This window comes from Panicum virgatum, chromosome 3K (genome assembly GCF_016808335.1).
Source record: "Panicum virgatum strain AP13 chromosome 3K, P.virgatum_v5, whole genome shotgun sequence".
NCBI classification, from domain to species: domain Eukaryota; kingdom Viridiplantae; phylum Streptophyta; class Magnoliopsida; order Poales; family Poaceae; genus Panicum; species Panicum virgatum.
In genome coordinates this window covers 11,584,340-11,597,772 of record NC_053138.1, presented here as the reverse complement: position 1 = coordinate 11,597,772, position 13,433 = coordinate 11,584,340, and the positions used below count along the sequence as shown (strand labels likewise).

The 13,433-nt window shown below is 46.0% G+C and overlaps 1 protein-coding gene across 1 annotated transcript; it reads right to left on the bottom strand.

Moving 5' to 3' along the window:
- Positions 1–458: 458 nt before the first annotated feature.
- Positions 459–6,022, bottom strand: LOC120697579 (coleoptile phototropism protein 1-like). Its single transcript, XM_039980850.1, has 3 exons — positions 4,846–6,022; positions 1,040–1,408; positions 459–946 (listed from the first exon to the last, which is right to left on the bottom strand). The coding sequence occupies exons 1-3, from the start codon at positions 5,677–5,679 to the stop codon at positions 701–703; spliced, it is 1,449 nt and encodes a 482-aa protein (XP_039836784.1). The 5' UTR covers positions 5,680–6,022; the 3' UTR covers positions 459–700.
- Between the last annotated feature and the right edge of the window lie 7,411 nt (positions 6,023–13,433).

The window sequence follows — 13,433 nt, the reverse complement described above, 5'->3', positions numbered from 1 at the left end:
GTATATTCAATGAAACAAAAATAATATTGTAAATGTTATTATTTTTTTATAAATTTGATTAAAGTTTGTCAAGCTTGACTTATGACAAACCTAACACGATATGTAAATAAAAATAAAAATAGTATATAGGTTTTTCACCTTTTCCTCGATAGCTTCAGCTTTTATGAGATAATGCGAAAGGTAGCACAGCGATTCATAGTTGAGTTCCTTGGGTACCTAGAACAAACATAAACAGATTAGGCTAAAAATTGAGTAACCTTAATCAGTATTGTTCTCCTATAGTCGGTGTACACGCCATGTAAACACTACAAAATGGCCAGCCGTATCCGTTTAATCAGCCGTCTGCCCTATTTAATAACTGTTTAATCCGTTAAAATGGCCGTTTTGTCCAAATAAGTAGGCGATAGAGTGTTTAGGGTTTACCATTTGAGTTAACACCTACAAACATAAACAGAGCATTTGCCAATCCGCAGAAAAGATACTTCAAACACAAAGAAACAAGCAGTAACCAATCACTCAATCAGTAGCGTACTAGTGCGGCGGGACAGGCGCCACGCACAGGCTCGTGGCGAGGCCTCCATTTATTTCCTTCGAGATTTGAAGGAACACATCACACATGCATGAGCAAATGAAAACAAATATGAAAAACTACAGCACAATTTCACTTGATTTTCAAAGACTTCCGCGTCGATGCTGGCCTTCAGGAGTGTGACCTGCGCCACCTCGCCACCGTCGGCGTGCCCGTGGCCGGCGTCGGCGCGTGCCGGCCCTGCTGCTTCCCCCCGCTGAGCGGCGTCCTGTCCGCGCCGCTGTCGGAGTCGTCCACCCTCGCCGCGCCCGGCCCGCCGCGGAACAGGAGGGTGGCGCCCCAGCCGAACAGCCCCCGCCGCCGGCGGCCCTCCGAGCTCAGCCGGTCCACCTGCGCCTGCAGCGCGTGGCACTGCACCTGCATCCATGGAGCCACGCACACTCACACTGAGACTGATGATGGCAATTGGCAACCACGAGCGACGTTCATGGCGGCGTGGCACGGACGGACCTGGAGGCGGGCGACGTCCTCGCGGAGGCGGCGCAGCTCGTGGTGCTGCGCGGCGACGACCTCCCGCTTCGACGGGCACCGCGCGCCGGTCGCCACGACGGCGGCGGAGGGGAGGTCGAGGGCGGGGGCGGGGCTCCTGATCTGTTGCAGGTCGCGGAAGGAGCCGCCGGTCCACTCGGCGAGGCGGTGGTGGCTGAGCCTGGCCCCGCCGCGGCCGCCGTGCTCCGACAGGAAGAGCACCTGCACCACGCAGCGCACCGGCAGGCGGTCGTTCTGCACGGCGTGCGCGGCCGCCTCCGCTGACAGCTTGCGCGCGTCGATCAGCCGGCACAGCGACCGCCGCTCCTCCTTGCTCGCCCGCGGGTGTGCCTGCACGCAGTACGCGGGCACGACGCCACGCCATCAGTTTTGTGCTCCGAAGCTCATGTCGGAAATTCTGAACCCACAAGGATCATGCATTGAAAATGGCCCATCCCATTTTCTCCTCCGATCCTTTTCAACTGCAAGTGATCCAATTTCTCGTTCTTGTGAACTTCAAATTGAACGATCACTTGCATCTATTCAAATCAACGCAATATTAGGAACGAAAAGATTCCCACGTTCCAAGAGGAGAAGAGAAAACAATCACAATTCACAAGGGGACGCAGCAGTGCCAGTTGATGTGTACGACCAGCACACATATGGAGAATCCACGTACTGGTGCTACGGCAGACGATGATTCTCTTGTGCTCTAGCTCTTGTCTTGTAGAATGAGGTAGTAGCTCACGTGATCTCGAGCAGGATCTCATTGTAGCTTCACTATACATTGAGACTTGAGTGATTGGGAGAAGCCAAAAAAGAAAGACCCCTTTTTACCCTCTGACGTGACTAGACCGTATAGTAGTGGGCGAAGCACTCTGTAGATGCTGCAGTAATTTCCATGCGCAAAGGACAAATAATGCTGATTGCAGAGCAGTATATCATGGGAAAGAGGAAGAGTAGAAGCTAGAGCCTGTTTGACAGGGCTCCGGCTCCTTCTAAAACAACTTCGGCTCCGGCTCCTCTGGTGGAGCTGGAGTCGTTTTAGAAAACGTTTGGTAAAACAGCTCCTACAATTATCTATAATGATGAAATACCCATATTACCCTTATATTTTCTATTTTTCTATTTTCTTCCTATTCCTTTTCTTTTTTACCTCCGTCCCATTCACCGTCCTTATCCTATCAGGCGGTCAAGCTTTGCAACCGCTGCTCGCCACCCACCTTGGCCTTTGGCCCCTGCTGCCAGCCGAGCCTGGCACCGCTCCCAGCGCGAGGTAGCTTGCCGGCGCCGATAGCTCCTGGCCTCCGACGCCCGCAGCAGGCCGCCTCGCCCGGCACTGGCCTCGTCGTCCACCTCCGCAGCTAACGCCGGTCGCGCCGGATCTATGCCCTCCCTAGCTTCTTCCTTCCCTTCCCTGGTGGATCTGCTGCCCACCAGGGTTGAGCTCAAGCCCGCGCTGCGGCCGTCGGGGGCAAAGAAGGAAGGCGACATGGAGGAGCCGGAGGAGCCGTGCGAGCCACGTTTTTGTGGCTCCTCCTTCACCAAATCGCTCCAGAGAGCGGAAGATCGGGAGCTCCATCGATGGAGCCGGTTGCGGCACCCGTTTGGGAGGGCTTCAGCAGAAGCCGGTCTTGGAGCCGGAGCTGAAGCCCTCCCAAACAGGGCTTAGACTGTCTGAGTAGTTCATCAGGAGGACAGAAGTTCTGCATGGAGTATTCGATACGAGTAACTCATTTATGCATACTAGTTTATCGACCTGTGCTCACTCACCAGCTAGTTAGAGATATCTAATAATAATAATAATCTATCTCACACTCTTTTTAACCAATTAAATATTCTAATTCAGTACTGCAAAGATACATATTTATTATTATATAATTGTAATAAATGTGATAGGTTTAGTTACTAACAATTTTTCTCACTTTGCATTACACCTCCATATATGTTTGATATTTGTTTAATTGAACATTTGTTTGAGCTATGTGAACAATATGAAAATTGATATTCTTATCTCTTCTCTTATACATGAATATATGGTGACAAACACCTTGTGATTAGTATATATGTTTATATAAATAATAACATAAATAAAGTATTAATAATAATAGGAATATTAATCTAGAATTTTATATTGATGTGCTTTAAGATTTTATTATAATAACATAATTTTGTTTCAGATTTGAGATTAATTTTAACTTTTATTATCTTATCATTGGATAATATATGTGAAAATTTAGAGGTTATTTGATATTATTTTATAATGGCATAAGTGGGGAATTTATATGAAGATTAGGGGGTTACTTTAGATTATTTTTTATAATGGCAGAGGTGGATAATTTAGATACATATTTAGAGGGTTATTTTAGTCTATTTTTATAATGGCAAAGGTGGGTAATTTATTAAAAAAAAGATAACAGATCCAATGGCTATTATGATTAGAGTTGCTAAATTGATGGCCAGATGTTTCTGATTTTTGTGAGAATTTGTAGAATTTCTCTATTTTTTTAGACTGTCCACCTAAGATCCTAGGTGGCTTCACCTAGAAGTTTCAAAAGGAGCCTCCAATTAGTAACTATTTTTTTAGACTGTCAACCTAGAATCCTAGGTGGCTTCACCTGGAGGTTTCAAAAGGAGTCTCCAATTAGTAATAGTAAAATGTGGAAGTATGCCTACATATGGCACTCTCCATGTTCAATTTGTATATTTTGATGCCAATTTGCTTCAGACGTTTATTCCAGTCCTAAAATAGAGCCATCCTAACCAGTAACCTTTACTCTCTCGGTTGATGGTCCAAGTGGAACTGCTGCGGTCAAGCACAGAGCCGTACAGTATCTGGCTCTCTCCTGGTTTACCTCCATGGCTCCATGGTTTTTTACCACGAGCGCAGCATGCATCCAACTCGGTCACCACAATTCACATCGCCCCCAAGAACCGTACATCCCCTCTGCATGGATACTCGTGCGCCAATCACGTCCTAGACATACACGCCTTTTCGGCCTTTCACGTCAGAGCCAAACGGTTCCCGAAAGAAACAAAGGAAAAGAAAAGACAGGAGGGAGCCACGAACTGCCATGAGATGATGCTTATTTTTTACACGGCGTGTCATGAGATTTGCCACGCTTAATGATTTGTTTGGCCATGACTCATGATCAATAGAACATCATGATCACCCTAGCTAGTTAGTAGTTACTTCGGCCTTGAAATCAACCATCTTCTAAAGCTCAACCTTTGGTGGTACCATGCCATTTTAGTGGCCCAATTTAAGAAATAAGGGAGTACTATTAATATCTAAGTTCGAAAAGTTGAATGGAATGACAACAGCCCGTTAGAGAAAGCTTCAATGGTTTCATTGGAGTATAAAATGGTGATCTTTGTGTTTAGTTTTCAAGTGAACTTTTGACCGCTTTGACAACCATAACTAATAGAGGGCATAAAAAAATAGAAGAAGTTGGGTGAATTCGCCAAAACCACATGAACAAATTCTTCTTGTTCAGAAATGTAGGGAAAATCATAATTTTAAACACGTTTAGATATGAAACACGCCATGATCGCTATTCACTCCTGCAAGATCACTGTAAAAGAATGGCTGGAGACACCTTTTCTTTTCTAACCATGGCGTGACGACGACATAAATAAACATACGATAAATGTACGGATCATAAGTTAACCAAGCAAACCATGAACATGCATGATTAGACATAGAGAGATAAGTATGATTGCTCCCATGTCCTGCAGATGATGGTTGATGGATGATTAAGCGGCAGAGGCCTGCGCAGCGCACTCACCTTGAGGTAGGTGTCGACGGCGCGGTACAGCCCGTCGTCGGCAGCGCGGGCGTGCGCCGGCACCGCGCGCGCCAGCTCTTCGAACTCGGCCGGCCGCAGCCCGGCCTCCAGCGCCGCCTCTGCCAGGTACGCGTCCACCAGCCTCGCCACCCTGGCGGCCGCCGCGCCGCCCCCGCCGGCCTTGGCGCCCTCCCGGAGGAAGCCCCGCACCAGGCGGAGCACAAGCGGCACGTCCAGCAGCGTCGGCGACGGCGCGCGCGGGGACGTGGCACCGCGGGCCAGCCCGCCGAACGCCGGGATCATCAGGGCGCCCAGGGTGGCCTGGTCCAGCCGCCGCGCCGCGCGGGCCTCCAGGTCCCCGAGCAGCGCGGCCTCCGCGCCCACCGTGCTCCCCGCGCGGAGCAGCCGGAGCAGGAAGTCGCACGTGATGCCCTCGCCGCCGCCGCCGGCGGCGTCGTCGTCGGGCGGGAGCGCGGCGACGAGGGACTCGAGGAGGAGGCGCTTCTTGAGCCACGCGGCGGTGGGGCTCTCGGGGGGCAGCAGGAAGCGGCCGGACGGGGAGGAGGCCGCGTCCGGGAGCCACCTCGCCGCGTAGTGCGACAGGACGGAGGCGAGGCTGCCGCCCGTGCCCGCCGCGGCGGCCGCGGGCGGCTTGGACCGGATGGCGGCGATGGTGCGCGCGAAGGCGTCGACGTCGTTGACCACGCACGAGTCGTCGCTGGCGCGCGAGGGGGCGGCGGCGGCGGAGTAGGAGCACCGTGACGGCTCAGGGGAGGAAGCGTGGGCGGCGGGCTCGACGGCGCGGGTGCCGGCAGCTTGCGGAGACGACGTCATGGTGCCCCGCCGCCGGCGTGTCTTGGCTGGCTTCGTTGGGCCGGTGAGCTAGCTAAGGCGCTGCGAGTGCGAGCAAAACTCCGTGACGGTCTGGCGGAGCGGAACAGGCGCTAGCATGATGGGTGGCAATGCGCCATAACGCTTCTTGTAGTGGCAGCATCGCGAGCTTGACAGTCGAGGGTTGGTGACATGGAGCTAAGCAGGAGCAGCAGCAGGAGAGTGAGTGTGCGACGAGAGGCCGGGGCCTGAGGAACTGACGGCCACGCCCACATTCATGTGCCAGAGGTATCTGGCGTCTGTTTGGCTCATTGGTGGTGCCACGGTTGGAGTGGTTTGATGCTCTATGGCCCACGTGCCATAGTGACCTAGCACTATCCATAGTATTTGGAGATGAGTAATTTGGGTATGGGTGATTAATGGGCATGGGCACGGGTCACGGATGACCCGGTTTCCTACTCAACGGCATCTTGAGTGCTAGGTCTTTTTAGTTTTATTACTTTGTATTGTTATGCCTCTTGAATGTTGATTCGATGGTGCAGATTGAAGTTTTCGTAGTTTGCATGGAGAGATTTGTTTATACATGATATATTAGTTTTTGTTTTCTAATCTAACTTTGACTGGTGTATGTTAGTTTTTACTCTAACTTTGCTACACTTTGACGCTGCTTTGGTTCTCATTTAATTTCTCAAACATTTTACTGCACGGCACACTGAAAATAACACAAACTGTCGTGGGAAAATAACGTTAGACCAACGTGGAAAAACTGAACTAATTTCCTTGGCACTAAGGGGGGATTTGGTCTAAGAAAATCTTTGTATGCAAACAAGTCGAACTCCTTTGAAAAATTAAAGAAGGGTTGAACTCGGACCTTCAATCTAGAGATGAGGTGGCAGTACGAAAGGTTGGCATTTGAGATTTGACACCACTCTCGCAAGTATCAACACCTTTTCCTCCACAAACACTATGAATCATGGCCGATTTTCTCCGTTAAGCAGCCATGTGGGCCTGAAGTAGAATTGGCCTTACGAACAGTGGTAAACCGAGCCCAAAAGAACATGCATTATTGGCTGTAGGCCTGGCCAAATCGAGCAATGATGGCCGACTGACCATCGCCCTAAGAAAATAAACACGTAAGCACAAACAGTTTGCTATTCTGTTTACTTAGTACAAAATCAAAGTGAATAATAATTTAGAATGGACCGTTCTTTCAAAAAGATATTGGTAATTATTTTTTGTATGCTGGTTACTTTTTTAAAAAAACTATATGCTGGTTACTTTGTGTTCTGTAAGCAGCAACCATCATTGCTGAAGAGGTTGCATTCAGAGATGATGATGGACACGGCCACTTCCGGAGCATGTTGTAAACAGTTACAGTAGCTAGCTAGTTCACTGGTCCAATCGGAGAAGATGGACACAGCCGGGCTAGCCGGCCGGCGAGGACATGCAAAGTCGTCGCCGGTGCGTACTGGCCACTGTTCTCACACGTTATCTCCTTCCTCTGCGGGTTAAAAGGTCTCCTTCGTCCTCGAGCTGTAAATTGTAACACCACTACAACTACTCACACATACCAGCGTGGCATGTCGTCGATCGTCCGATCACCTGCATGCGTGCCAATGCCATTTTTTGCACGAGATAGTACTCATTGCACGGCCAAAACTGTGAACGCAGGCCAGTAGTCCCCTAGCTCTGGGCCAATCTTCTGTGTTCTCCAAAAGTCTGAAGGCACTGATCGACACGACGATGAAACGGACCAAAAGCCGAGCACCTTTTTCGATCGGTAAATCTGATCAGACATCCCAAGCAAGATCTGGCTTCCTGCTCTTGTTTGGTCACTGGCTTTATCGCTTTTTTCACAGCAGATGCATGCTGCACTTTGCTTTCTCTTGCTCTGTTGGTCACCAGGTAGAGCATTTCCATCAGGATCCACTGATGTACTGCACTGCACCTGCATCCATGAGTTGTAGCTAGGTTATGATACATATCCATGTTCCAGTTGTAAAAAAGTAGGGAAAAAAAACAATCCTAAGGATAATGAGTGGCTGTATTCTAGGAATAGTTCTGGTTCCTAAATTCCAACGGCAAAGATTCAGCTATAATTTACAAACTGTTCCTTGTTGATGTCTCATTTGAAGCGCGGAATTTGACAGAAACTTCGAAGAATTCAATTGATGCAAATCATAATGCAGGCCCTACGCACTATAATCTTTCTTTTCCTGTAACAGCCAGCGCTGTGCGCCTGTGTGTTATCTGCACGATTGACTTGATGGCCATGCCTTGCTGCTGCTCCAGTTCCAGCCCCCTCGACAGGAGTAGTTGCAAAGAGGCCAATAAAATCTTTCACCTTTTGCAAAAATGTACAGTTAGTTACTGTAGTTGTCCTTAAATCTCCGTCTCTCAGCTCTCAGTCTTCTTTTCTCCTGAAAACTCAGCTCTCAATTAACCAAAAGATCAATCAACAACATAGATCCAGAACTAGTACCTTTTTTTTTTGAAAGAAGACAGAACTAGTACCTTATTTCCCATGACTTGTGAGACATGCAGAGATCAGTGGCCACCCTTGAAAACCAACCGAATTACCGAACGCCATGGATATCAAGCAGGAGGTGAGGACGTGAGGTCCCGCCCGCCCCCTGCTGGCTGCTGCCCTGCAACAACTCAAAGGCTGCTGCGTCCGCTGTAGTTGCCTGCACCCCGGGCTACCTGCACCCGTCCCAGCCTTACTCTGCCGCGTCACTGTGAGCGCAGGAGTGCGTGGTCCTCGATCTCTTCCATGCACTCCAGTCAATCCGCACACACGCATATGGCCAAATTGTTACTGCCGCAGGGTTGCTCCGTGCAGTTGCAGCAGCAAGGCAGGCAGCAGTCCACCACCATGGCTGCTGGATGCTGCTGCTGCCTGCTGCCTGCTGCCGCCGTTGCCCCAAGATTCTCCACGGATCGCCTGTTGTTTTCCGGACCCGGATCGATCGTTGCTGGTGTAAACCGATGATGTGTTGGTGTGAGAGTGAGGTTTCTGGTGGTCTTCCTCGCAACTCGCAAGGATGCCGGGGCGGTGTGGGTGTACGGCCGGTGCAGCGCCGCGTGCCCGGGACCTGTTCGGCAGAATTCCCCATCGGGGTCCCTAGCGCCGGAGCCCGACCATGGGTGCCTGCCCTTCACAGAGCAGCGGACGAGAGAGCTGTGCATTGCATGCTAAGCGAGACGGGATTGGCTGCCCGGTGCGACGGATCAATGATATGGTATGGCCACCTTGCAGAGTAGATTGATCGACCGGCGATAGCCAATGGGGAATTCTGTAACTGTGTCATTATCTGTGGATTTGGATGATTGATGGTTGGGTGCTGAACGTGGGTGGGGCAGGCAGAAGATGCCTTGATGAACTAGGATTAGCCCTACTAGCAGGCGTGCCTTATTGAGGAGCATATGCAATGGTTCACAAGTGCATGAATGGGTGAATGCATTGGTAAATATGTGCTCGTTGTCATAGCACATCAGCATTAGAAGTACATTTCATATGCCCATGGGAATTCATTGGTGCTTTGATGACCTGCATTTAGAGACTTATCCAGACGGGGGAGTTCAATGTGACTCATTAAAGTTACACTTTGTTGAGTAATCTGGAGTGCTAACCTGAGGTTGAATAGGAGTCTGATTTTCTGAAGTGGATTAAGAAGATATGTTGACTATCTTACACACTTTTGCAGAATGAGTAATTGGAGTGGAAGGTCTGATCCTTGGATCTATCAGATTTACTGGAAAATATTGCAGATAATGACATATTTCAAGAATAATGCAGGCTCTGTTTGGAGGTTAAGGTAATTGATTCGTGCAATTCCTTTTTCATTGATCTGCCCTAAATAAGAGTTGATTACTAATCTGTTATACTTACTCTGAAGTTCATTTGAAAATTATTACTTCTCAAAAGAAAAAAATTGTATGTTCAGACTCTTCTAGAACTGAATAAGAATTAGTAATGAACATCTAAGGGCACAACCACAGATGATGTCCACTGTATGTTATTTGTGTAATGAAGCTACAGCTATGTGTGCTCTCAACTTTCACTTGATACCAATATGTTTATCAGTTAGTATTGTTACTGTTTTGGGCGAAATAAAATCAAAATAATTTTAATATTCCATACCACCAGCACATTGTTGAGACCAACAATCTGCGTAGTCCTTTGGAGATTGTGAGTTTTCCAGTAAAATAAGGCAGATGCTTTTCCTAATCTTCAGCTTTTAGATCTTGAGTCTTGGTTATTGCTCCTTCAATAATGTGTTAGTGATCAATGTTCAAGAAATTGTCTTCAAATGCCTCCTATTTGATACCCAGAAGTTATTGGAGGAAGATACAAAATTGACAGTTTTGGGCTTATGTCATGTGTGCTTGATCACTAGAGTTTATTTTTTGTTTCTTCATAAGTGCATGGATATGAATGTATGATGCCACTGATTGCGAACCATCCCTACAATATATCAACTCCCAGTAAGTAGCAATTGGATCTACTACTATCCAGTAAAAGGGCCAAGCATTTCACATATTTAAGTATTAGCTTGTAAGATCACTAACAGGAACCCTGAACAATGTGGTTGCCACCACGGAAGTTTTCTCACTGTAAGAATGATATGCAAAAGTTTCTGATGTCTGAACATACTGTGTCATACAATACAATGATATGTGTTTGATATGTATTCAATTGAACACTTTGTTTGAGCTATGTGAACAACATGAAAGTTGATATTCTTATCTCTTCTCTTATACATGAATATATTGTGACACACACATTATGGTTAGTATTTTATATAAATAATAACATAAACAATATATTAATAATGATAGAAATAGTAATTTAGAATTTTATATTGATGCGCGTTAAGATTTATTATAATAATATAATTTTGATTCAAATTTTGGGTTTATTTTAACTTTTTATTATGTTATCATTGGATAATATGTATAAAAATTTAAGGTGTTATTTGATATTATTTTATAATGGCATAAGTGGGTAATTTACATGAAGATTAGGGTGTTACTTTAGATTATTTTTTTTATAATGGCAGAGGTGGGTAATTTTGATACATATTTAGGGGGTTACTTTAGTCTATTTTTATAATGGCAAAGGTGGCTAATTTATTAGAAAAAAATAACAGCTCCAATGGCTATTATGATTAGAGTTGCCGAATTGATGGCCAGATGTTTCTGATTTTTGTGAGAATTTGTAAGATTTCTCTATTTTTTTAGACTGTCCACCTAGGATCCTAGATGGTTTCATTTGAAGGCTTGAAAAGAAGCCTCCAATTAGTAATAGTAAGATGGAACATCTGAATGAACTCAGCCATTAGACTTGGTATGCATAGAGTTTTGATTTACATATAATAACTTCAGAAAGAACATAGTATTTTTTCTTTATTTATAATGGAAAAATAGTTCCAGCCTCTACATGATGCACACAACCTCACAACACGGTAAATCATACTGGAATAGAATTGCGTCGCAGTCAGCAGATTGTTTTTGTAACAGTATAGGTGTGCGTTAGCTTGTCCTGATAGCACCATTGCCAAATTAGATAGCTGATTAATGGCCGTGCTAGGATATACATACAACTGATGAATAGCTGTTCTGGGATGAACACCAAACATGCACTGTGAAAGCATGACAGCATGTGAAGCTTGCACAAGCACAACAATAAAATGGCTGTCCTTTTCTGTTGTTTTTCACTAGAGTTTGAACCTTCTAGGCATCAAATCAACACAGAAAGCTACCGAAAGCTGCCAGTTCCTGAAATTGCTCTCTTTTATATAAAAAAAATCTCTGAAAAGGTATTTGAATGTGCACCTGAATTTTTTCATGGATGGAGGATTTGCACCGTTGCCAAAAAGGTACACCCCACTTGCACCAGAGATGCATCATCCCCCTCCCCTTTGTATAACAGGAACCAACGAGCGATGAACAGCAGCTGACCAGTAGCCATGCGCAATCAGTCACGGAAGCCGTGTTCCGTGGACGCCCTTTGCCACGGGCTTGCGGCCATTGGACGGCCACTTCCGTGAGCCGTGCGGCCGCCGATGTGGCACCTCACCGGCGCCGTGTGTTTTTTTTCCCTTTTCCCTACGCGAATGGTCGCTGTGCGTGGTTTCATTTCCAGATTCTGGAACTTGCGCAGTTGCGGTCGCTGTGGTGTGTGTCCTTTTGTCTGCATCTTAGGCCACATAAGAGCAAGATTAATAATGGGATTTGAGACACACTACTGCTTATACTTCCGTGCCCAGCTTTGTATGAGAGCCAAAGCTCTCTTCTCTCTTTTTCCCCTTTTCCACATCAACAAAAATATTGATTAGCTTGACTATAAGCTAATTGTACCTGCTCCAATAACGCACGGTGGCGAAACTTCTTGGCTTCTGTCTGGGGTTGGACCTCAAAGCCCCTGATTAATTACCGAGTAATCTTGGATCGAGATAAGTGGCGTCATCTCGCCTGTATAAGTACGACATTTTGAGCAATGGCATTGACTAGATCAGAACCTTTTATATAGAATGAATAACGAGCAATTATGAGTTACTGTGTTACCAAAGGTTTTCCATGAAAAAATCAGTTATATACGATTTTCACATGAACAATGCAAATAACTCGTTTTAGATGGGAAAAAGCTAAATTTCTCCTTTAACACCTGAATTTAGGGCCCTAGGTTATTGCGTGTTGTTATTTGCACTCTATGGAGGGTGGGTATTTACATGAGGAAAAAATTGTAGGCCTCCTAATACATGAAATTTGCTATATTTTAGTTGCACTTAATTTCTTTGGAACCGAAGTTAACTTACGTAGAACCTACACAGTTACTTTCTGGTGTAATAAAGTTCAGGTGCTACCTGAAAAAAAAAGTTGAGATGCTATAGAATCTAAGAGCATCCCTAGCAGTTCCCCAATAATCTTTTTCCAATAACAACTGGTATTAGAATATGTCTCAATAGCAGTTTTAGGATTATTGAGGGAGTTGCTTTTGCAGTCTCCCAATAATCTTGTCCCAATACAACTCATATTGAGAGAGCATGAACCTTCCCTTTATTTGTGGAGAGTTGGGGTGAAATATTAGGACATCCCAATAATTATTGAAGAAAGGGAGATGTATTGAGAAACTGCTGGAGCATGGGAGACTACTAGAGATGTTTCTACTATTGGGAAAAAAGGTATGCTCCGGCAGTTCCCAATACATCTCCTTTTCTCCAATAATTATTGAGATGTCCCAATGTTTCACCCCAACCCCCCCCCCCCTCAAATAAAGGGATGGTTAATGCTCTCCCATTAATATTAAAACTGCTATTGGGAATAGAATATTGGGGAACTGCTGAAGATGCTCTAATAATATTAGAATTTTTGTTAGGTGCTACAAAATTAGATCTAATCTAAGTCACCACAAAAGTTTTCTCTTTTTTTTATGGCTCATAAGAAATCGAGAGTATGTCCAAGATGTTGTCTAGAGACTCCATACTCCCTTATAAATTGGGAACATATCATGTGCAAATCAATCTATTCGTGTAAACTATAAAAACTTTAATCTGGGTCATCGGATCAACATCCACGGGGAAGGGCGCAAGGGGTGGGGATAGGGAATTTGCAAAAGTGTGATTACCCAATCCAAGGGCGGGTCCAGATTATAAAATTACTCAATCCCCCATGCCCCTTGGATGTTGATCCGATGACCTAGATTGAAATTTCTATAGTTTGTACGGAGAGGTTGGTTTGCACATGATACGTTC

Excerpts from the sequence above, each read along its gene's own strand:
- LOC120697579 (XM_039980850.1), bottom strand. The coding sequence starts at position 5,679 with ATGACGTCGTCTCCGCAAGCTGCCGGCACCCGCGCCGTCGAGCCCGCC. Across the intron at positions 1,409-4,845 it reads CCGTCGACACCTACCTCAAG|GCACACCCGCGGGCGAGCAA; the intron begins GTGAGTGCGCTG and ends TACTGCGTGCAG. Across the intron at positions 947-1,039 it reads AGGACGTCGCCCGCCTCCAG|GTGCAGTGCCACGCGCTGCA; the intron begins GTCCGTCCGTGC and ends CCATGGATGCAG.